The 22,861-nt window shown below is 48.6% G+C and overlaps 11 protein-coding genes across 11 annotated transcripts; 5 read left to right on the plus strand and 6 right to left on the minus strand.

Moving 5' to 3' along the window:
• Positions 1-14: 14 nt before the first annotated feature.
• On the plus strand, positions 15-2,053 carry VTN00DRAFT_4534 (uncharacterized protein; the record flags this gene model as incomplete). Its single annotated transcript, XM_069430972.1, has 8 exons — positions 15-52; positions 115-278; positions 338-431; positions 489-545; positions 609-1,095; positions 1,154-1,525; positions 1,592-1,720; positions 1,805-2,053. The coding sequence occupies 8 exons, from the start codon at positions 15-17 to the stop codon at positions 2,051-2,053; spliced, it is 1,590 nt and encodes a 529-aa protein (XP_069290054.1).
• An 876-nt stretch (positions 2,054-2,929) lies between these two features.
• VTN00DRAFT_4535 (uncharacterized protein) lies at positions 2,930-5,268 on the minus strand (the record flags this gene model as incomplete). The annotated part of the gene is made up of 3 exons (XM_069430973.1): positions 2,930-3,539; positions 3,590-3,954; positions 4,006-5,268. The coding sequence occupies 3 exons, from the start codon at positions 5,266-5,268 to the stop codon at positions 2,930-2,932; spliced, it is 2,238 nt and encodes a 745-aa protein (XP_069290055.1).
• A 313-nt stretch (positions 5,269-5,581) lies between these two features.
• Positions 5,582-6,908, plus strand: VTN00DRAFT_4536 (uncharacterized protein; the record flags this gene model as incomplete). The annotated part of the gene is made up of 3 exons (XM_069430974.1): positions 5,582-5,657; positions 6,325-6,448; positions 6,530-6,908. 3 exons carry the CDS (start codon positions 5,582-5,584, stop codon positions 6,906-6,908), a joined length of 579 nt encoding a protein of 192 aa, XP_069290056.1.
• Positions 6,909-7,708: 800 nt separating this feature from the next.
• Positions 7,709-8,788, plus strand: VTN00DRAFT_4537 (uncharacterized protein; the record flags this gene model as incomplete). Its single annotated transcript, XM_069430975.1, has 2 exons — positions 7,709-7,909; positions 7,955-8,788. 2 exons carry the CDS (start codon positions 7,709-7,711, stop codon positions 8,786-8,788), a joined length of 1,035 nt encoding a protein of 344 aa, XP_069290057.1.
• Positions 8,789-11,119: 2,331 nt separating this feature from the next.
• Positions 11,120-11,513, minus strand: VTN00DRAFT_4538 (uncharacterized protein; the record flags this gene model as incomplete). Its single annotated transcript, XM_069430976.1, has 2 exons — positions 11,120-11,271; positions 11,426-11,513. The coding sequence occupies 2 exons, from the start codon at positions 11,511-11,513 to the stop codon at positions 11,120-11,122; spliced, it is 240 nt and encodes a 79-aa protein (XP_069290058.1).
• Positions 11,514-12,548: 1,035 nt separating this feature from the next.
• On the minus strand, positions 12,549-15,715 carry VTN00DRAFT_4539 (uncharacterized protein; the record flags this gene model as incomplete). Its single annotated transcript, XM_069430977.1, has 4 exons — positions 12,549-13,569; positions 13,619-14,300; positions 14,358-15,560; positions 15,613-15,715. The coding sequence occupies 4 exons, from the start codon at positions 15,713-15,715 to the stop codon at positions 12,549-12,551; spliced, it is 3,009 nt and encodes a 1,002-aa protein (XP_069290059.1).
• Positions 15,716-16,174: 459 nt separating this feature from the next.
• On the plus strand, positions 16,175-17,005 carry VTN00DRAFT_4540 (uncharacterized protein; the record flags this gene model as incomplete). The annotated part of the gene is made up of 2 exons (XM_069430979.1): positions 16,175-16,406; positions 16,461-17,005. The coding sequence occupies 2 exons, from the start codon at positions 16,175-16,177 to the stop codon at positions 17,003-17,005; spliced, it is 777 nt and encodes a 258-aa protein (XP_069290060.1).
• A 511-nt stretch (positions 17,006-17,516) lies between these two features.
• On the minus strand, positions 17,517-18,860 carry VTN00DRAFT_4541 (uncharacterized protein; the record flags this gene model as incomplete). The annotated part of the gene is made up of 7 exons (XM_069430980.1): positions 17,517-17,700; positions 17,787-17,973; positions 18,051-18,144; positions 18,200-18,369; positions 18,433-18,693; positions 18,767-18,803; positions 18,858-18,860. The coding sequence occupies 7 exons, from the start codon at positions 18,858-18,860 to the stop codon at positions 17,517-17,519; spliced, it is 936 nt and encodes a 311-aa protein (XP_069290061.1).
• A 406-nt stretch (positions 18,861-19,266) lies between these two features.
• On the minus strand, positions 19,267-19,721 carry VTN00DRAFT_4542 (mitochondrial 54S ribosomal protein bL32m; the record flags this gene model as incomplete). Its single annotated transcript, XM_069430981.1, has 2 exons — positions 19,267-19,304; positions 19,364-19,721. 2 exons carry the CDS (start codon positions 19,719-19,721, stop codon positions 19,267-19,269), a joined length of 396 nt encoding a protein of 131 aa, XP_069290062.1.
• A 426-nt stretch (positions 19,722-20,147) lies between these two features.
• Positions 20,148-21,472, plus strand: VTN00DRAFT_4543 (uncharacterized protein; the record flags this gene model as incomplete). The annotated part of the gene is made up of 6 exons (XM_069430982.1): positions 20,148-20,289; positions 20,350-20,478; positions 20,533-20,614; positions 20,668-20,805; positions 20,863-21,076; positions 21,137-21,472. The coding sequence occupies 6 exons, from the start codon at positions 20,148-20,150 to the stop codon at positions 21,470-21,472; spliced, it is 1,041 nt and encodes a 346-aa protein (XP_069290063.1).
• Positions 21,473-21,980: 508 nt separating this feature from the next.
• VTN00DRAFT_4544 (uncharacterized protein) lies at positions 21,981-22,787 on the minus strand (the record flags this gene model as incomplete). The annotated part of the gene is made up of 4 exons (XM_069430983.1): positions 21,981-22,253; positions 22,327-22,529; positions 22,597-22,707; positions 22,772-22,787. The coding sequence occupies 4 exons, from the start codon at positions 22,785-22,787 to the stop codon at positions 21,981-21,983; spliced, it is 603 nt and encodes a 200-aa protein (XP_069290064.1).
• Between the last annotated feature and the right edge of the window lie 74 nt (positions 22,788-22,861).

Genomic DNA, 22,861 nt, shown 5'->3' on the forward strand with positions numbered 1-22,861 from the left:
TCTCAATCGTGAAGATGGGCTCCATAGAGACCTTCCTCCCGAAGAATGACCGGTACCTATCTTCTATTCATCTCCAACCTTTAGGAGAGCCTTGAACTAACCAGACTTCCAAAGTTATGCGGCCTTACTTTTGTATGGAATGTCGTTTTCGACATGCTTTAATGGATATGATGCCGGAATAATGACCGTGATTCTGGCAGACAAGCAATTCACAGAGTACTATAACATTGACGACGATAAACAGGGTCTTGTTGCTACAATACCATGGGCTATGACCGGTAAGTGCGCATCCAATGTCACCTCGAGGGAGGTATTGGGCTGAAGTTCTTATTCTTAGGGCTTGCCCAGCTGTATCTCGGAGGTACCCTTGCTAGCTTGCTGGGGCGTCTCTGGGCGCTGCGTGTCTCCATTTCCATCATGATCATAGGAGTGTAAGAGCGAGGCTCTACCAAGATTATAGATTGTATACAGTGCTGACATACACTCAGAGTTGTGCAAGTGATCCCAAACACATTTGGTGTCTTAATTCTTGGAAGGCTTCTAACGTAAGTCTTATCTCACATTCTTGTTGTATGCTTCGATGGCTCATGCTAATACCATTTCTCCAGCGGCCTTGGGTTTGGCTGTGTCTACATTGCAACAAATCTCTATGTTGCTGAATGTTCTCCCACTAGACTTCGCGGAAGCTTTGTCGGAACGGTGTCCCAGTTTGGTTACCAACTAGGCACTCTTATCGCCTTCTGGGCTGGATATGGGATGTCTTTCCATACATCTCCCTACAATGTCGCATGGAGGGTCTCAAATATCATACAGATCCCAATTGGCCTTGCAATTATTATTATGTCTTTCCTCTACCCAGAAAGCCCTCGCCATTTGCTTGAAAGACATCCAGACACTCCTGAGCGTGCTCTCCACGTTCTGGCCAAGCTGAGATCGGGATCAGTGACCGATTATGCGATCTGCAAAGAGTTTCATGAACTGGTGGCCTCTCGAGAATATCGCCGCCGTTACGATCCAGGATATATAGGCCTCTTTAAGGACAAAACCATGCGAAAGCGGCTTCTCTATGGATTCTATGCTGCAGGTCTCCAGCAGGTGAGTGCAACGCAGATTTCTCACTGACTATGCATTGACCAAAGGGTATCACCTTTAGTGCGGAGGGATTGCTGCTCTCACAATGTATGCCACATTAATCTACAAGAGTTTGGGATGGGACTCTGGATCTCAGGCGCTAGCCATCAACGGTATCCAGGCGGTGCTCCAATTGCTCATCGTTTTGGTGAATACTTTCACGGTGGATCGCTTTGGGCGTAGGTCGCTACTCCTTTCTGGCTTCGGGATACAGTCTGTTGCTCTTTTGATACTATCCTGTCTCACAACCGCTTTTCCAGACAATAGCAATAAGCCTGCCGCGGTGGTTGAAGTTGCGATGCTCTTCGTCGTTGGATTAACATACTGCTGGTCGAATGGGCCCATCGCTGCCACTGTAGTGTCAGAGATCTTCCCACAGCATGTCAGGGATAAGGTATGAGAGCACACCCTAAATTATCATCACTATGATGCTTGCTGATTATTCCATGTTCTGCTATAGGGCTTTGGTCTATCCATGCTAGGACAAACCTCGTGGCTCCTACTTCTGACACAGCCCTGGCCCAAGTTCAACAGCACAGTGGGTGGGCGTAGCTATTGGCTACTATTCGGTCTCAATGTGGCTGCGGGTGTAAGCCTCTCCTTTCACTTGTCCTCGTTTCTTGATAGTCACTTATCTCTCGAAAATGGTCTACTTACATCTCTTATCTATTAGCTATCCGTCTTCTTCATTCTCCCTGAGACAAAGAACATCTCCCTCGAGCGTATGGAGAAGATTTTCGGCGGTCCGGACTTTGTTGAAGCCGGAGGACAGGAGTCAGTGTCCGGGAAAGTTGAGACTGGAGCTTTCTTTGCGGCAAGGATCGAAGAGCCAAAGGAAAATCCAACATCTCATGTTGAAAATATTCAGAAGGAGGAGACTATTGCTCCAGATGGCGGGCCTCCAGACAGGTCTCTTGTTTGAGGAGATAATATCTTCGATGTGTGTACATGTGCCGATATCCAGTGAACTGATGCACGAATGTAGGGAGGAATAGGGACCTAAAGTTGCAAATATTTGCCAGACACCTGGGTTTCTCATAATATTTATTTTTATTGAGTCGGATAACTTGTTGTTTCAATCATAATGTGTTGCCATGCAATTCAATTGCTTTTCTCCCTCCAGATGCCACAGTTAACTCTATCGCCATCCATGTTTACTGCAGTACAGAAGCCATGAGCGTCGCCTATTATCTCAATATACCACTGACCATAAGTAACTCCAACAGAGATATCACACTACCTAAAACATTGCCACACATTCTATTTTTTGTTGTTTAACTTTCATTGGAACCCCTCGACATCGACTCAATATTGGCAGGGCGGTAGCCTCAGGCGGGTTCTGAGCATAAGGCTCTACGTTATTACGGAACGCTTTGAGAATCTCGGGTTTAATAATCGTATTACTCGATACTCCGAACTCCAATATTCATATTTCGCCGTCACTCCCAAAAAATCCCTTAACCCTTCTGCCAGAAGAGGAGAGATCTTTCATCGATCTCTTTAACAGGTTATTCTACCATCTGCAAAGAACAAAGTCCGCTTGCAGCGGTGGCGGATTTGGATGGGTCTCGTTACTGTTGAAGCTGCAGGAAAGTCCGTACCAAGTATAGACCTACGCCTGGCTGCTGTAAAACGCAAATACCAAAACAGCGGCTCAAAGCGCATGATTTCTGCTATTCGGACAGCTTTGCATGATCTGAGTTCGCCGAGATGATATCGAGAATGGAACTAGCCTCGATATTCGAACGAAAATAGCACGTTGCCAGGAACGGGTGATTCGCCACCTTATATGTAAGTTTCACCGATGCCCAAAAATCTCGATGCTGTCAACATCGTCATCCTCCTCTTCTTCCTCTTCCTCTTCCTCTTCCTCTTCCTCTTCTTCAGAGTCTTCAATGGCATCTTCATCGTAGTCATCCTCATCCACTTCAGTTTGCTCATCGGTCGACTCTGTTTCATTGCTGAGGAAGCCATACTTATATCTCAGGCGGCTGCCACCCCAGAAATCGAGATCATCACCGTTGTCATTATTACTGTCATTCAACGGCTCCGAAATAATCGAGGATGATTTTGCGGAATCTCGCTCAGGGGGAAGTCCAAAATAATTGCTTATTACAGGTGAAACAGCGTGACGGGCGCGGTATTGCGGAGTTCTATAAGGTGACTGGGAATTCTGGTTTGAAGAGGAAGGTATGCCTGGTGGTAAATATAGATCTGTACCCGGCACCGACCTTGAGGTCATCTGTGACATTTCTGATCCATGGGCACGTGGGTCTTCGTCCCCCAAGTAGGGCGACGATCTGGGCCGCGCTACTGGGAGGCCCGTGTCATCATTATGGCTCTCTTCTAGAATTTCAGAATCGGTACCGCGAAGTAGTTGTATCTGTGCGGTGTTGTACGACTCGCACCTATTTTTATGAGCTTCTTACCCAGGCAATAACTGGACGTCACCACTTACAATTCACACTTCAACCCCAACCAATGATACCGAACGGCAGATTTTGCACTGCAATCATTGCAATAGATCAATGCCTTGGTGTCCCTGAATTCAGCCGGCATGGGTTGGCTTTCAATAGTGCGATCCAGGTTCCTAAATTGAGACTCCATGTTGGTTATGCTTTTACTGCATATCGGGCAACGATACGAAGTCTTCGAGTATTCTGAAAAACATTTTTGGTGTATACTGTGGCCACATCTCATGAACACAACCGTTTCAGGAGAGGTGAACATGTAATCCCCACAAATAGGACAATCGCATTGAGTGGAACGCTCAATACATCGATGAGTGGTCTCGATAGATATGGGCATACACACACTGCATGTCTACTTCTATGTTAGCAAAGGGCGAGATCTGTAGGTTCCCTCTACTTTTACCTTGCAGTGAAAAAAGTCTTTTCCAAGACCTTGACCTATTCGACAAATTCCGCAGTCATTGCAGTGATATATGCTCTTTTTGTTGTCGTCATCCCAAAGCTTGCAGACAGTACAATAATACCGAGCGGCCTGCTCACCGCATCCTTTACACCACTGTGCAGCAGGCTGCGCACGTCCGCAGAGCATGCACAGCATGTTTTCAGTTTTTCGTCGGTTCAGCGAATGATCCTCAACTTCATCGTGACAGAAACGACAGGTATACCACCTCTTGCAGTCATAGCACTGCAGTTTAACGTTCCTTTTATAATGCCGACAACCAAGAGCAGCGTCTTCTTCTAATAATTCATCCTCATCTATGTCTTCCAACGGCAAAGACTGGTTTGATAGTGGAACTTCCGGATCTTCTTTGGGAACGAACGTCGGCTTTAGATCTTCTGGAGTTAGATTGTACGGGTTTGCAGCATGCGTTACCGACACTGTTGAAGCCGAGGTCAGGGATAATTGATCGAAAGACTGTCGGCTCCGATGGGATGCTGGAGTCCAGGGTCGTTCTAGGCTTCGAAGACTAGACGGAGAACGTGCCACTGAGGATGATTCCTTGTTGAAGCTGCTTTGAGAAGAAGTGTATCCCTCTGTCATTAAGTCATGAATCAAACGCGCCTTCTCAGCGTTTGAAACTTCTTTGTCCCTTATTGCATGAATTTTTCTTCTTAAAACACCCATCCCATCATCTTCTGGTAATGGGGATTGTCCCTTCTCATCCCAGCTAAAAGACTGCCCAAGTGGTCGTGCGTTTTCTGGCACAAGGCGGCTTCTTCCCTGGATGGAGGCTTGCTCATATGCACCCATAGGCGGTCTAGACCCAGAGCCTCCCGAAGACATATTAGATTCGACATTGAAATTGGTATAATTAGCCGTTTCCATTGCGGCATCATCGTTAGATTGTTCTTTGGGCTCGAAAACGGGGCTCCCTCTACCCAACTGCAGAGAGGTATCGATATCCCGATGTCGCTCATCACCACTGGGGGATTCTCGTCTACTCATCCTCCGTCCAAGGTACTCTTGAGTGTTTGCTATGAAGGCGCCATTGTTTTTATCTTCGGAAGGCGAAGGGCAGGAGATGCTGCTCGATGCGCTCGAGTGTACATCTGCTCGGTCGTCATCGGAAGGCGATGGTGAAAGTTCCGGGCCTGTATGACGAGAGAGACGACGGGCTTGTCGAAAGACAGGTTCAATAAGGAGAGAAGAAATTAACCCACTCATTGGAGACACGAGGAGAGATTTACCATGAGCAGGTTTGCGAAAGAGCCGGTCACGGCGATGAGGCCGCTGCTGGACCTTGTGCTGACACAGCAGCGGAGCTGGGCACATGTGACGTGCCTCCGGCTCCCTGAGAAGGTGGCTCGCATGTGACTTGCGTTGATCTCAGATCCCAGAACTACTGTGGTTTACCTACGACCTGAACTGGTGCCGCATACCTCAGAAAGAAATACATGCCTGAGAAAATAATCATAGCAAAGATTAATAAAAAAAATAGTCAGGTTTGAATCATGGCGAGCCCCAGAGCTCTGATAAAATGCAGATCTCTTCTGATCCTCAGCTTAAAGTAGTAGTCCATCGCCGACAGAAGCCGCTCCGCTCCGCATTTGTGAGTGAGCTCTTAGAAGAAAGCGGCACATGCCCACGATCTAGTTTAGGTTCCCTCTTCTTTCATGTTTTACTTACAAGACAACTAGTTCGCATACATTGTAGATAATCATATTCACTACAGAACTGGCCCACGAACAAGATCGCTGGGCCTAGCTTGTTGGTTCAAGAGCAAAGTTGGATCCTAGTATTTTCCTTGTAGCACGGCTACAGGAGATGCCATCTAACTAAGCTTTGGAAAAGCTTGGGAGCTCAATGATAGTACAAGCTCAAAGGAGACGCAGTCCTTCCCATAACAGGAAGAATCGCACACGGCCCCTGTGGTTGGCGCTCATATGTCTTTCCCGTGGAAAGTAACCTTTGTGTGGCTGTGGATATAGCCTGGGCATGAGAGACATTTTAGGGACTCGATCTTCGAGGCGCAAGTCACCTCAGGCAGATGCCCAAGCTTTCGTTCAGAAGCATCAGAGTGGCGTTAAAATGGTTATTTGCATTCTTTCGAAGATGGATTTCCTTTCTGTCTTGCCCTTTCACCCTAGAATACAGTCAGACCAAGCTGCGTCGTCCTGCATTACCTAGTCACTCACACTCTAACATCCTTCTTGACCTGAGGCTGCTCCCAGTATCTAACCATGATTAAATTTTTCACGATCTTATGCTCTAAACCTGTAGACTCCGACGCGCGCTGGAGAAAACGCAGAGTATTGGAGATCCTCTCGGGATCAAAATCTTCGCGAGACGCAGACCGGAACGAAGAGCGCAAGATCCGGAGCAATACATGCCGCGAAGGTGTAGAGTAGTTGACCACTTTCAGGCCTTGTCGATAGAGGTGTCGATAGGCATGAACTATGGCTCGCTGATTGACGGCTTTTGTTAGCTTCTGCCCCGTAGCGTTCATGTTTGGGAGCAAGGGCAGAACAGATAGAGAAGCCAAATTTCAGGACGTCTGCATTGGAAAGCCTCAGTCGAAGCCTCTGGGAGAAGGGAGTGTGGAGAAAAATAACGGCTTCTTTTTAGTTCCTTTCAGCAAAGCACGGAAGACGGGAGGGATCTGCAACGCTCCTGTGGTTGCAGCTGCCGACTCGCCGACCAGAAGGAAGGAGACGGTCGCGTGGGTGGCGGGCCGCTCTCTGCTCACCGCCCACCGCGTACTCCGTAGCTTGGGCCGCCATCTCCCCCGGTCCCCTCTTACTTATCCTTTCCACTTCAGCTCCCCTCGAACCATCCAGCGATATATGGACGCTCTCTCAACGTGAGGTGGGATATCCGAACGTGGGAACGCTCTTGTCTTATCCTTTCTCCCCCGGCGTAAAGGTCAGAGTTTGCATAACCCGGCAACCTTTGGGTCTTGTTCCATGGGATTTTCAGACTGAGAACTGCGCTTCATTTTCAAGTGTCTCAGTAGGAATTTTTTACTAACAAGCGAGATTTTCTTTGACATCTGTCATAACCTATGCTGGAAATATGCTTTTAGCGGCCTCTCTCATGGCAGAATATCGAGCCTACTACTACTTGAAGTGGATGGGTTGAACAAGACCTAAGACTACCATTGGACTCACTGTCTCGAGGAGACACTGTGAAAAATCATGACACGAGTGTTTCGGAGGGCCGCGTCGGCTCATGCCACGCGCGCTCCGAGTAGGGCCGCTAAGACAAAGACCCGAAAACACAAGGTCATCATGGAGAGCATTACACAAGAGAAGAAGAAGCTTCGGAGTGTCGTATGTTACTGTGTTGACTATCTGCATCATGCGAAGAACAATCTTGACAGTTGTTCCAGATATCATTTGAAGCGAAAGCACCGCGAGGATATACGTTCATTCCTGCGGGCAACCCCCAGCTCACCAGTGCGTGTAAAGAAATGTGTCGGAAGGATGGGCTCAAGGTGTTTGCTGTCACGGTTGGTTAACACAACTTTCCCGGAACCCGGCTTGCTTTACGTTCTCCGCTCACAGTTTCAGCTTAGACAACTCCCCATCAACATATACATGACCTTTCCCAACATGTACACAGAATCGGATACCATTTCCCGAGTGCCGTTGTGGCAACAGTGTGCATGGATCTGGGCCTATATCTCACGGCAAATGGAAAGGTGATGCCCTTCCAGAACGTAGGAAGTAACGGATTCAACAGGCGTGCTGATTCGGAGGTGTCTCAAACCACTATCAACACGGAAGCGAGAGATGCCATTCGGGACCTTTTCCCGAATATACCAGAAAAAGATTTGAATCAAATTATCACCACTGCTTTTCAAAAGGTACTTTTTTCGAGTTGGAATTTGCGGTTGCTGACTTTGTTGTAGGGCCAACGGAAAGTCGGTACTGCTGTTGAGTTACCACTAGCACGTCGAGCACAATTAGCCGTCGTCGCACATATTCGACATGTATATACGAATTACGACCGCCTTCTGAAAATAACCTCCTTTCAGGAAGCCAGAAGCCTCGTAGAGGAGCCTACTCTAGCGAAACTGGTTGAGTGGCGAGGAGATGATGAGAACGGGAAGACCGTTCTCGAGGACGTGTTCCGAGAGGTCATTGTCATATCTGACGATGAAGACAGTGATACAGAGCAAGAGACTGATCATGCATCCGCCGATCGCGATTCTAGCGTTGAAATCGTGTCGAGTAATGCGCTGGCTGGAGAATTGCAAACAAAGCAGGTCAATTATGCGAACATCTCCCGGGAGCCATTTCGCGATCTATCCGATGATGAGGCACCGCCTGGTTTTCGTTTTGTACCAGAGGCTCCGAAAAGAACCAAGGCTGGCAAGGAGAAGATTGACCGCCGAGGTTTCAGCCGGTATCAAGCTTGGGACCGCGCCAGGGATCGATATCGGGACAGAACATTCGCAACTGATCAGGTTAATTTCCATGGCACTTCAATAGACAGCCAAGCGCTTCCCTATTCTTTGCAGCGGCCACTGCCTGAACCAGTTAAAAAAGTCCATGAGCCTCTTGAGTCTATACACGACAACCAGGTGGCTGTCGCTCGACATGCTCCTGCCGCTGCAATTGATACGATTAGCGAAGGACGTCCTGGCCATTCCGACAGTCTCAGCAAGCGACCTGACATGCAGAGCCGAAATACAGAGATAGACCATCGTGTGAGTGCCGAACATATGACGGACTCTGACTAATTTTCTTCCATCTCCAGCAAGTGGATTATCTGTGAAAACTTTCAAGCTAACTTCTATTGAGCCATATGAGCTCCAATCTTCTCATCGACGACCTCCCGACATTATACAGTTAGACGACGGTTCGGTCATTGAACGGGTCGCAGGTCCCACGGAAGGAAAAATAGTGACTCGATCAATTGAGTCTGAAAATGCTCCAGGTTTCGTTAGAGGACCTGAGGCATTTTCAGATCGTGGGCAACTCGAGCGCCCTTTCAGAGCCCCAGTTACTTATCGTGAGAAAATAGTGAACCCACAGGATCACGTCTTGCCCTCTATCGAGGTTCCTCAGACTCCACCCCCGGTGCTCAGACGTCCCGAGGCCGATCGAGTTGGCCCCCTGCCCAAAGGAAGGTTAAGCAGATTTCCAGTCCACCCAGTAACACCACTGCGCCGGCCTGTCGAGGACTTGTCTCGCAGGGTCGATGTCATTGATATAACTGATGATGGGGGTGACACCTTTAAGAAAAGGAGAGTTGAGTATCATGAGCCTGCTCGTGAATTTGTCCACCATGAATACCTGCCAAGAGACGCGAGATCTTTTACTCCCACCTTTGATAAAGGCCCATACGAAGAAGAGCGATACATTCCATTGATATCCTCTGGATCGGGATACAATACAATTCATGATGATGCTCGCTTGCATAGTGAGCAAAGGCTTTCTGTTGACCGGCGTCGAATAATAGGACGCCATCCGGATAGGACTACGACTGATAGGGCTTCCCCTCCTCTTGCCAGGCATTCCCAGTCCGACACAACTCGTCCCTTGGATCGTGCCTGCATGCTTACCCAGGAAGCCTCGGTTTCTTCACATCGTCATCAGTATGATTTTGATTCTAGTTACAATTCTTCGATTCGTTCTACTTTTGCTGGCGCAAGCTATGCTGTCAGGAAAGATGGCAGTTCGGCCAGGCCTGACCAATTTTCCCATTTCGTCACTCCCCAATCACATCATTTCTACTATGGAAATCGCGATTTTCCCAATCTCGAAGGCACAAGACCTCACCAAGAACCAGATCAGATTATGTCTGCGTGGCGAGGCAACCATAGTAGACGTGTGTACGTCTCGGATGACGCTGCTCAAAGCAGAAATATTTACTCTCATGACTTCGTTCGTCCTATTAACTTGCATGAGCCTGGGGTACCTTCGCAACATTTGATGCAGCGTCCGCGGTTACAGGACATCCAAAATGAGCTCATTTCTTCCCGTCGGACCAGATATATCCCGATGATTTTCGATCAAGGTAAAGATGCGTGGTCTAGCAGAATAGCACCTGGGTCCGATCCACGTTTCTCTCCCACATCACGGCGTCCACCCGTGAGCTCTCGAGTGCCTGCTCCCGCGTCGGAGGGTATTTTTCATACTTCCCAAGATGTTTCATACCGGGAAAATAACAGGACACATCATTCGTCATCTGCCTCAAGTTACTATGAGGCACGGCGTGACGGTCCGTTGGATTCTGCACGGTATGGCTATAAGTAGAACCTGTCCCAGTTGGAGAGATTCCAACCTGATCAGATTTATCTTAACTGCGTCAATTCAGACGCTGACTCCTTTAGGCACCCCCAAAGGGTTCAGCACCCATATCAAATAACCGAACAACCCATCCCGGTCTACCTAAGAAGGGTAGATCAACCTTATCGTCACAATTCGGACAGAGAGAGTACTCTTGTTCTTGCCGATTGAGTGTGCTTGGCTTCTTGCCCTGGTTTAAGTTTTGCGATTTGGACTTTCTACCGTTGTCAGCGAGCATGAGATGTGTCTGTTCTGGATCTTGTGGACGTGTGGAATCGTGTTTGGTTGTGATAGGAGGAAGTCTATGTGGATGATACCCTTTGTATGCTTTTCGACGAATTGGCTTTCGTTCCCTATTCCATAGGCCCCGAATCCGAAATGCCTCACGCATGCAAATAGAACAATAGCTTTACCACTCACTGTAAGCGAAAATGCCGGAGAAACAGTCTCGGGAGACCTTGCCTCGCGTAATCGTCCACAACATTTATTAATTCATCAACCTGAAGACTAACAAATCCTTTATGGATGTAAAGTGGTCATCGTCTTATATGTCGTTGAATACTTGATCTAGGCCCGCGAGACATGATTAACACTGACTTTCATTAAGAACGCATCTGTGGTATCGAATATCATAAACAAAGCCTTGACTACCGCCAGGTCCAGATGAATCCGTTCTTGGTTCCCTGGACAGCTGGCTGAAGAGACGACCCCACTACTGTCCATCCACAGATCATCATCCCCCCTCCTTTGGTCTTCAAGTTGATGCTCCAATGCCCTCTTCAGACGCTCATAGGTTGGCCATCAGCTTCGCCGCTGTTTACAGTCTTTCCCGTCTTCTTGATTGTGGCCAGGACTGTGTCGTAGGCTACCGAGGGGTCGGTGACAACGGTGGCAGTTTGGGACTCTAGGCTGACCTCGTAGGATTTCACACCTGTGACAGGAAAAGAAACGTCAGCTTAGGCCACAGTTCAGAATCTAACTACGTAAGTGAGGATAGGAGCCAGAGAGTTCAGGCCATATCGTCCCCATGCTCGCGCTTCTGATACGCCGAACGATTCAGGACATGCAGGAAAGGTAATGCATACCCTCGAGCTTCTTCAGAACCCGCTCTACTGCGCCAGAGCAGCCGCCGCAGCTCATGGAAACGTCGAACTTGTATTGATGGTCGGCCATGGTGGTGGACCCTATGGAGATGCCAAATAGAAACCGAATCCGAGTATGAAGAAGTGGCCGAGTTGAGTGAGTAGGGAGGGGGATGCGGGGCGTGTTTGTACTGTTGGTACCTTGTGTGGCCCTCAGCTAGAGCGAAGCCGTAACCGTACGACAGTAGTCCTCGTGGAGAGAGGAGCGTGGCAAAGGGGAAGTAAATCTGGCAGTATACCGTCTCGTAACTGAGGAAGGGCCGGTCGAGCTTTTATGTTCTCACGCAAGGGCAATGCTGGCTGATCTCATCTTTCCCGAGACTGGGCTGGCTGCGACGCTCCACCGTCGTTATTGGTAATCTGCTCAAGCGGCGTCAGGGCTGAGGGAATAATGCCGCCGACACCCGGACGAAACAAAGATGCATCCACGAGCAGGCCGTTGGTTTTCCTCTTTTCCCCCCTTTGTCAGTCTACTGGATTGCTGGCATGATTCTGCTCCGCAAGCCGCAAGGAGTGCGCCGGTGCGGAATACCTAATGTTGTCCTGCCTCAGCTTCGGGTGTCGTCGCGCTGCACCAATGATTCGCAACTTCGATTTGACGTACATAGACTCGACGTCTTTGTCGAATCTTCCATATCGGTAAGAAAACCCAGACAGCCTCAACTGTCAGGATGGCTGCTGTGTCTTATGTTGAGGGCGGTTCTTCTCCCTGTCAGTCGGAAGCACCTAGTGTTACGCAACAGCCTCTCAATGGAGCACGATTGTAGACACCTATGAATGCGCTGTTCATATTTCAGTCTAATAATAATAATAATAATAGTGACGAAGCTGTATCAGCTAACAAGAAGTCCTGGGATGCGTTATTTCTTAGTACAAAAAAGGAACACCTTGTTCCTGCCCTAAGAGAACCAAAAACTGCATCTCGTATCATACATGCATTGTTCAAGAGGAAAGTATGTATTAGAACATACAGGGGAAAGAAAATGCGGCAGGACAATTCCCTATCCTCTGCCATACACTCTAAACGCATCAATTATAACCCCTTTAAAATAGGAGCTTCAGCAAATCAAAACCCGGCAGCCCTTTTCTTCTTTCTCGCCTTTAGAAGGCTTTTCTTTCCTGCTTCTCTCCCGCCGAAAACACCACGTTCTACTTGAGTCATTGGCAAATCCTCCTCTGCGACTTGGCTGCTCTGTAGCTTGGGTTTTGGAAGTTCCGCTTGTGGCTGACTGCCCCACTGCCGGACCACAGGAACTGCTGGCGACGATGGGATAGACATGGACGCATCCTGACTTCGGGCTACCCGATTTCGTGTTCTGCGCGATGTTGCGGACTTGTCGCCGACTCTCGATTTCTCGTTCTCCTGTACCTGCATTACCCTCTGCCAGTCATAAGTAGTGGGATCGCTTCCTGGAGACCAATGCGAAAGTATGTTGGCAGCTTTACTGGGAACTGCCCCCTGGTCCTTAATGGTAGTCAGAGAATGTAGACCAGCATAGACAGGCCCACCCTTATCTCTATGCTGTTGCAGTACGGACACCACATCGTTGGCAGCTAGAGCATCATGACCGTAGTGTGGAGCTCGATCGATCTTCTCTGATCTCTGGCTCTGAGGAATGCCTGATGCCAAGAAAGCATGTTTATTGCCCGTTGCTCCTTGGGATCCTCTCACGTCTTTCGATCGAACGTGGAAATCCGTTTCGTTGTGGTCACTGAGTCTTTCATCGTCGCTAGGACCATCAGCCAAATTTTCGGAACTTCGGATCAGGTTGATCCTAGCCAAAGAGATTTCAGCCGCAACATTTCTGATGATTCTTTCTTTCACGATTCGAGCTCGGCCTGGTATATCGCGTGGCAGAGTAGACAGCCAATTACGGACTAGATCATCGTATGCCTCTATCACATCTAATTGCGGAGAGGGTGATTGTGTAGCCAGTTGGAAAGAGAGGTTCAACGGTAAAATGTATGGTGAGTTTCGGCTTCGGTCATTTGAATCATGACCAATAAGGAGTGCCGTAAGGCGCTTGAAACGCTCAGAGTTTCTATCAATGTCATCCAAGAAGGGACTACATCTGACTGCTTCGAGCCTGGAACTTCGTTAACTAGGGATTACAGAAAGAAGCTAACCCAACTTACATTATCCTGGACACATCGGAATCGCTGAACATTGTGTTGGAGAATTTGCTCTCCAATTCCTCTAGGCACTCCTCGAGTCCCTTTTCTGGAAGCTGTTCGAAACTGAGTCTCGCATTTGCTACTGTTTTCCCAATTGCAATCGAGTATACCGAGTTGTAGTCAACAGTCCACTGCGAAACTACATGATTCGACGTAGGAATGGTCCGCGTATTTGCGAACGTCAGTGCAGCAGACGTAGGTTCGTCCCAGTCATCAACGACAAAGTCATCATCTTCTCCAGCTGCTCTTCTGCTTTTCCGCACCCCAACAGCCCGCTTTTTTAACCGTAGAATATCCTGTCTCTGCGATACATCTGTATCTTGCACGTAGTTATCACTAGTGGGCCCAACGTACAGTGACTCAAAGACAGCATAGCATGAATCAAGGGTAAAGAGCTTTATAAGCCTGAGATTTTGGTCGTATAATTCCCTGCCCCCGAACGGTGCGTGCTCGAGTTCCTTAAAGACGATGGTCGTGAATCGTGACTCATAGGAAGAACCTCCTGGGTCGGCCGACTTTTCGGGACCTGAGGGAATTTGCACTATGAAGGGATCAGGAACAATGTCCTGTTCTTCAGGCGAAAGCGGAAATTGGAAGGCTTGCGCCAAGTTGTTCAGGCGGGAGTAAAGTACCACCAAAAAGTCTAAGAACATATCAGTAAGTATTTCGACGCTCCTATATATATATGTATAGACCATACCATCACCCATCTGCAATGAAGCCAATCGCAAGGTTGTATCCTCCGGATCTCGGAAATGATGCCACGATAGCTGGGGGAACAGTGAAGGATTGCTATCTCTTCTGCTAGCCGAAACGACGGTGGAAGTATCAAGCCACAGAATTCGGGAGGTTGTTAAGATGAATGCATGAGACATGTTGGATGAGCTTCGCTTGATATCTAAGATCCACTCAGACTTTCGCTTCAACCCAAGTTCAATAGGATGTGAGAAGACTGAATCACTTTCAAGCCGATAAAGAATGATGCGACGCCGGTCGCACACGACCAGGCTATTGACATCTCCAACCCATTCAACGGCGGCCCAACCATCATGATGTGGTTGTTCATTAGAATCTCCACCCTCACTAGAACCCAGCCAAGGCAGCGAGCCGGATTTGACGCAAGCTGCAATCAAGTTGCTCTTGCTCCGTCTTTGCCTACCCGATAAGTCCCATATGGTCCAATTGCCGCATTCATCAACAATAGCAACTTGTTTTTGATACCATGGATTGAAAGCTACATCAGCATGGGGGTGTCCTCCAGTCTGGAAACTGGAAATATCAACCAGCGGATTCGCATCCAGGCGTGAGTTCCGCAAGGGTGCTGGCACACTTTGATCATCATTCCTAGCACAATGTGTAGAGATAGGGGTCCTGCGGTATAAAGGCCGAAATATCGTTGTTGACAGTGAGAACCGAGCAGCCATCCATGTGGCCTTTTCTTCCACGGTCTGCGCAAAACATATTTGACGTACAGGAGCGCCACTGCCGATCCATTTAGTGGCCTCTGCGTTCCCGATAGACGGAACGCGTGCCCTAAACAATTTCTGCTGCCTCCATTCAGCCACTTCGTCTTCGATTTTCAAGAATGAGATGGAGTTTCCACATTCTCCAGACGCAACAACAGCGATCGGAACGGTTCGATTTCCAGATGCATCATTTTCAAGGTCTACTGCATGTCCCAAGTCGATAAGGGTGGACACCCGAGGATCGCACGTATCTGTAGCGGCTTCGATGGCACGGGATAACGCCTCAGTCTGGTTGAGAGACGAGCCGGCGGCAAGCTCCGGGTGGATGTTCAGCAGCAAGCTCTTCTTGTTTCTAGGTCCTGATGAATCTGGAGAAACCAATATCGAGGACGGAGAAACTGTCCTTCTGGTCCTGCCCACATAAGAAAGGGGAGACGCTTGATACAAGTCAACGGGTGGTCGTTCGATTGGCAACATCAAGACACTTACGTCTTGTAGGACTGCGAGAGAATTTCCAAGATTGAACTTCTGGGAGGTATGTCGCCGTCCCTAAGCGCCCATATTGCAGAGAATCTGTGCGATGTTCATCCATCTGGCTTCTGTCTGCTGTTTGATTTAAGACCAAGGTCAAGCAGGGGTACCATGTCGATTAAATTAAGAAAGTATCTTATCTGCAGTCCTGTTGTGAGTGGTGATAGCAGTAAGCTGGGAACGAGCATCTGCAAGAGAGCGTGAGAAGCCTCATCTGGGCCTCAAATTGGAAAAGAGTCCAGAACTTCTCATCTCTAGTCCGGAGGTGCTTTTTTTTACTCGGGCTTGGCGAGATAGCTCTATCTAATCGGGGGTGGGGCGAGCTCTGCAGCTTTTGCGCTGGGAGTCCCCCCCGTTGCGCCGCAACGACCGCTAAGTTAGCGGCCGACGTGAACATCTGGACGTCGCGTCCTGATACATGTCGGCCTCGAGCAAAGCAAAACTGCAAGAGATTGCTTTTCGGTCCTATCTCTAACTACACAATAGTCAATAACAGCTCTCACGGCGTGTGCTTGTCGCTATGTCAGCCTCTTTCGAGCCGTCACTCTCCACGAGTGGCATGCGTCCGCCGCTTGCATCCGCGGACGCACCATCTATGGCAGACTCGCTTCCGAGCATCAATTTCGGATTCGAAAATCTCCGCAGTCGCATGGCTCAGTTTACTGCTAAATTTGACGCGTTTATTGAACGAGGAAGAAAGCATGTGTTGGAAGAGCGTAACCAGTTTCGGATCAATCTCGCGGAGCTACAGGGTATCTACATAGCTTGATTCCTCCTCTTTGGAACAGTGTGCTGACTGAAAGCAGAGGACCAGCGGATGAAACAGAAGGACATTGAGATTCTTACTCTCAAATCACAGACTCACGCGCAAACTCTCCAGAAGGAGACTGCTGAGGCTGCCGAAATGCACGCCGCCATTTCCGCAATAACATTGGAACGCGATGCTCGCCTTGCAAAGCGCGATCGTCTAAAGCAGCAAATTAGCGAGACCCAAAAGGCGATTAATCAGAGACTGGAAGCGCAAAAAGCTCATGCCCGACACCTCGATAATCAGGCACGCCTTAACACTCCCGAATTGGAATTCTGGCAGGATTTCCTATGCCTCAGGATCGAAGGCGCTGGCAGGGAAGACCGTTTAAAGTTTGTCTATACCCATTTACTAGAGAAGGATTGGGAAAGAGAGGCATGGTTTGAGCTTGGGACAGCCAGCCGTGATTATGAGATATTCCACACTCGGCCTAAACTTGAGAGAGCTGCTATCGAACGAGAACTGGAAATCGTCAATGAGGATCGTGATTTCGGTGCATTCCTGAAGAGAATGCGCAAGCTATTTGTGGAGACCATGAAATGACATTATGAAAAAATGGACTCAACGACCTGTCCTCCATGCTTTTAAAGACATAGCTGTTCTATCTCTTCGAAACGGTTTTTTGTCTTTATCATCGGTACAAGCTCCTATATTATGGATTAAAAACAACTACTAGGGAATTTTTTTATTTTTGCCCCTGTACCTTGTTATTTTAACCGTACTAGTTAGCGGGTTGGTCAATATGGTGCCTATTGAGCACAAGACCCAGCGATCGGTCTCATTCATTCTTTATCAAGATGTCTCGACATCACGGCGCTATACCAGTAAGGATGGATGCAAATGCCATACACTCTATGGATTCATGTGACCAAGATATCCATAGCTACAGAGGAATAATGTCTTCGAGATATGCATTAAAGGAATCCTAATGAGCTGAGGCGAACAGGGAGTCAAGAGGAGAATACGATTGAGAAAGTTGCTGCTTTGGTAGCTTTTATATTGTCATAATATACTTGTTAGGCTTTTCCATAGGTCTCCTAAAGAATAACAGAAATCATCCCCCAGTGGCCTCACGGTAAAACGATATCCTGCGATCTGCTCCTGCTGTGGCAAATCCCTCAGTTTTTCCGATCTTCGGCAGCCATTTCACACTCCAAATCGCTTTGTCTGTTTCAGAGTGGGTTGCAACACAAGCCCTCCGCTCGATGGACCATACTTTAACCTTTCCATCAAAGGACCTTTTACCATGTTAGTTCACGGTCGTTTCACCGGGGATGGTTAAAAAAGGTTTAGGTATATATATATTGAAATTTAATTGACTTACCCACTAAGCAGATATTCCCCTGTATGGCTCCAGTCAAGGGATAATATCCACGCCGAATGTCCCGAAAGATTGGCCACCTGCTCTCCGGAGGACGTGTCATACAGGACAATCACTTTAGAGTCTCCAGCAGCGGCCAAAAGCTTTCCACCAGGAGAAAACGCTACCGTCCGGACTGGCTTCACCAAGCCTATATTGCATGTTATTAGTCCATCTACTTATGTATTCCCGGTTATTGCATTTTTAGTCAGCGATCTCTCGGCTCACCTGACAGCGAGAATGGCATGCGACCGGTTTCAGTGCTGAACATGTAGATACTGCCACTTTCATGGCCACTCGCTATGAATCGACCATCTGCCGACTAAGAAAGGCCGTATTAGCATACGTAGAAAGATTAAAATAGCATTGAAGATTACCAAATCTATGCTGGTTCCAAAGCTGCCTTTAGTTTCGAAGTCCCGTATCTGTTCGCCGTTGGCATCCAGATCCCACACTTTGATGTGGCCATCATGGGTAGTTCCAGCAAGATATCGTCCATCTTCTGATAAAGTAATTGCCCAGACCTCTGAGATTCCTCCAAGATCGGCTGTATATATCAGTAACAGGATTGGAAAGGCGACCATGAGAACAAGCCAAGCAAGAGGAGTACCTGAGAGTTTCCCATCCTCAACCCATCCTCCATCTTTGAATGACCAGATCTTCGTCTCTCCTCCGAAACCAACACTTGCTGCTCTTACGCCATTGCCACTAGTCACCACATGATGGCATCCGACCTTGTGCGCTCCGTCGACAGTTTGCGCTAGTGGAAAATCCGGCTCTGTGGTTGAATGGACCTTCAGAGAAGAGGCACCAGACGCCGAAAGTATTTGCGTATTCGTCACTGCCAGCGAGAAAATATCGATGGGGTGGGCTGGCAATATGCCTTAGCACGATATTCCTCTGGCAACCATATACAGGCGACCGCAAGGTATCTTAAAACGCACCATTATCTGCAGAGCTCCAGGATAGATATTGTTTTGACTTTTGGAAATTTTTATGTTAGTAGATCGACTGGAGAATGAACCGGGTTCTTACCATGTTTGATGGGCTCCCTTAATAGTGGGGTTGTCTCTGAGGCACAGATACACTCAGCTGTTGCGTTGGTTCGATCGCACTAGCAGGTACCTTAGGGTGGCCCATACATGTTTGGCGAGGTCCGTGAGATCATAAGCCGAATTTGCTGCACATCGAGTAGCCAAGCGGACCAGCGATCTACAATTTCTTTTCACCTAACATGACATATGCTACAATCGAATGGATAGCCCAGGTAGAATATGGTTTTCAGAAAGATCCATCAAGTCTACATACAAGGAGATACAAGAAGAGCACACAAATTTCCTCATCGTAACCAGACGCCGTGTGCCATGCAGCCATTTCGGGTGAATCCACACCCTTTAAAAGTACAATTTCCTCCAATAATCTATATTCTACATTTAGTGAGAAATCATTCCTTGCTCGTTTGTCTCCATTGCTCTTTGATATCTGGTCGTGTATGTGCATTAGCAGCAGGCACTGTAAGATACTCGGCTAGGAGTACATACCTCTGACACAGTCCGGGCATAAGACATGTGCACGTTTGATCTGGCCGCATCCAGGACAAGTGTTTAGGCTCTTTACATCCTTCAGAGCCTTTCCTGCCATCTGCCTATGACGTTTCTTCATGTGGGAGGTTTTCTTCTTGGGCACGGCGCGCAGAACAGACTCCCAGATGTCCGAGAGCAATGCGGGGAGGCTTAGGGATATCGCAACTGGTTTCAGGATAGTGTCGGAGACCACAGAAGATCTCTGAAGATATTGAGCCCATAGCGACGCCGGAGACGAGAGGGATGTCAGAGTAGGAAGGAAGAGCCGCGGGAGGAACTGCGGGAAAGCGGGGGAAGAGAGGGCTCGCAATGCCATGGCTGCTGCAATGCGACCGAGGAGGACGGGCAAAGGAGAAGGACTCGAGTTGTCTGATATCGATTCGCACCGGTCGTGGCTGGAAAGAAGCCCAGTCTGTGCTGCCCAGCCGGTCCAAAGCGCGACCTGCGATTTTGAAGCTTTTGGCTTTGCTCTGGATCGGGCCTGGAGACGATTTGGGGGCACTAGACCCAACGCGGCCTAGACCATTCCGCACCCCCTGACCCGCGACAACAATAAGGGGTGAACGGCCGCCGACCTGGTCTGACCTCTTGCTCAGCTATTTGGGGAATCCAGGAGAACACCCCGTTCGATCTCTCTGGTCTGTGTCTTCGTTTTATTACCCCGTGGGTTCTTCTTCCAGACTGCCGCTTCTCAGTGTCTCCAACCCGGTTCTAATCGCGTATATCTCGATTCGCGTTCACGATGGCCACCACCGCAAGCTCGACAACCCCCGCGCCGCAGAATACGGTCTTCCCACGCAGCCATGTCGGTTTCGACAGTATCACGTCCCAGATTGAGCGGAAGCTGCTGAAGCGTGGTTTCCAGTTCAACGTTATTTGCGTTGGTATGTCGCCAATTGCGTTGCCAATCGGTATAATATCTACTAACTGCTTTCCCCGTGCAGGTCAAACCGGACTGGGCAAATCGACTCTCATCAACACCATCTTTGCCTCCCACCTGATCGACTCCAAGGGTCGTCTGACGCCAAACGAACCAGTGCGCTCGACCACCGAAATTCAGACCGTATCTCACAGTATGTTTGTTGAATCGCTAGGTCGAGGAAGTGTTTACTGATGGCTATTGCAAGTCATTGAGGAGAACGGTGTGCGTCTCCGTCTCAACATCGTCGATACGCCGGGTTATGGCGACCAGGTCAACAATGACAGATGGTAAACCTCCAGTCCATAGTGATTTTGGAAGAAATGGGCTAATTCTTGCCTAGCTGGGATCCCATAGTCAAGTACATCAAGGACCAGCATTCAGCTTATCTTCGAAAGGAGCTTACTGCCCAGCGCGAGCGCTACATTCAAGATACCCGGATCCATTGCTGCTTGTTCTTTATTCAGCCATCTGGTCACGCGTGGGTCTTCCCCCGTATGATATGCTGCAGATAGAGTATTGATCATGGAGTTTGCAGTCTGAAACCGATTGACATTGTCGTTCTCAAGAAGCTGTCTGATGTCGTCAACGTCGTGCCCGTTATCGCAAAGTCGGACTCCTTGACCCTCGAAGAGCGACAGGCATTCAAGGAAAGAATCAAGGAGGAATTTGCTTTTCACAACCTGAAGATGTACCCCTACGATAATGACGAGCTTGATGATGAAGAGCGTGCTGTCAATGCGCAGATCAAGGTATTTTCATGTCCTAATAGCCGGTATTTTTCTGGCAGAGAATGACTAACAATTACGTAGGATATCATTCCCTTCGCTGTTGTTGGCAGCGAGAAGAACATCATCGTTGATGGCAAGCAGGTCCGCGGCCGCCAGAACCGCTGGGGTGTTATCAACGTCGAGGATGAGAACCACTGCGAGTTCGTGTATCTGCGGAACTTCCTTACCCGCACCCATCTCCAGGATCTCATCGAAACGACTAGCCAAATCCATTACGAGACATTCCGTGCGAAGCAGCTTCTGGCCTTGAAGGAGAGCAGTGCTGCGGGTGGCCACTCTGGCAGCCGGCCGATCAGCCCCTCGGCGGACCGTGAACTCAGCCGTAACTCGCAGAGGGTTACCATGAACGGCTACTAGTCGTGTAAGATGGAGTATTCTTGGAAGTCTTTTCGGTCATCGTGTCAAAGCGTTGAATATTAATCTTCGAAAAGAGAATGCGAAGGAGATGAGTAACAGAAAGGCAGTCTTCGAGGGTCTACCCCACTTTCCGCCGACAGGCTCTTACAGATATCCATTTTAACTACAGGTTTCTTTGCGGTTATCTTTTATCTTTTTTCCCCTCTCCCATTGGAGAATGACTTGACTTTCCTCGTTTCCTATGACTTGTTGCTTGCAGAAGGAAAAGGGAGCTGGCGTCGAAAGCGCAAGTAATCTCTTGTCGTTCCATGTATTTATTTCGACTAATCCCCAATGAGACCTTATCCGAACAAGTTTGAGAGATGTCATACTCCAACTATTATTATAGCAGTCAATATGTCAAGACCAACTCTGTACAAATGGCCTAGCTTTCGTAAAACCTAGCATGTCCGTGATTCTGCAGCGTAGGACAGGATCATTATAGACACTGACGAGCTTCAAGGAGGATTCATTGCTGCGCTCCAAACTTCCCTCCATCCACGATCCAATCTCTCATTTCCGTGTAAGCTTTCTCCAAGTCATCATTCACCACGATCTTGTCGTGCGCGCCAGGCTGTTGGGAGTACTCTAACTCATTCTTCGCCTGTGCTAATCTCTTCTTCAAGCTCTCCTCGGACTCTGTACCCCTACCGCGTAGCCTCCTCTCCAGCTCCTCAAGCGACGGCGGCGCGAGGAATAAGAAACGAGCATTGAGATCGGTGCGCTTGACTTGCTTGACGCCCTGATTGTGTTCACGGGCGGTTAGCATTGTACTTTAAGACCACATCATATGATATCTGCAGCGACACTCGTACCTCCATCTCGATATCCAGAATACATATTTTCCCTTTCTCAGCGATGTCTTTAACCGCCTTGACACTGGTGCCGTAGTAATTCCCCCCAAATTCTGCGTGCTCGATGAATTGGCCTTCGCTCACGAGTTTCAAAAACTCCTCCCTCGTGGTAAAGTAGTATTCCCGTCCGTTTTGTTCCCCGGGTCGAGGTGCGCGCGTCGTGTCTGGTCGGTTAGATTAGATGACAAGGCATGGAATTGCGGGGTATTGGCGGGGGATTAAAGAGCTTACGGGAGACTGAGAATCCAAAGGTATCAGGAAACTCAGCAAATAGTCTCTTCAAGAGAGTCGATTTGCCGGTTCCAGAAGGCCCTGATACCACCACGGGGCGGAATTTCTGCACTGCAATGCTTATGAGCTCCTGAGGGCTTCAACAGAGGGGTATACATTGCAAAAGGATTCGCACCAGCACTGGTAGCCATCGTTAACGCAGAACAACGGTGAGAAATGGCAAAGGAGTTACAAAGTTGGGAGAGACCAGTACGAAATCTTGGTA

Source organism: Thermoascus crustaceus (assembly GCF_041956765.1).
Source record: "Thermoascus crustaceus strain CBS 181.67 unplaced genomic scaffold VTN00scaffold_2, whole genome shotgun sequence".
In the NCBI taxonomy this organism is placed as follows: domain Eukaryota; kingdom Fungi; phylum Ascomycota; class Eurotiomycetes; order Eurotiales; family Thermoascaceae; genus Thermoascus; species Thermoascus crustaceus.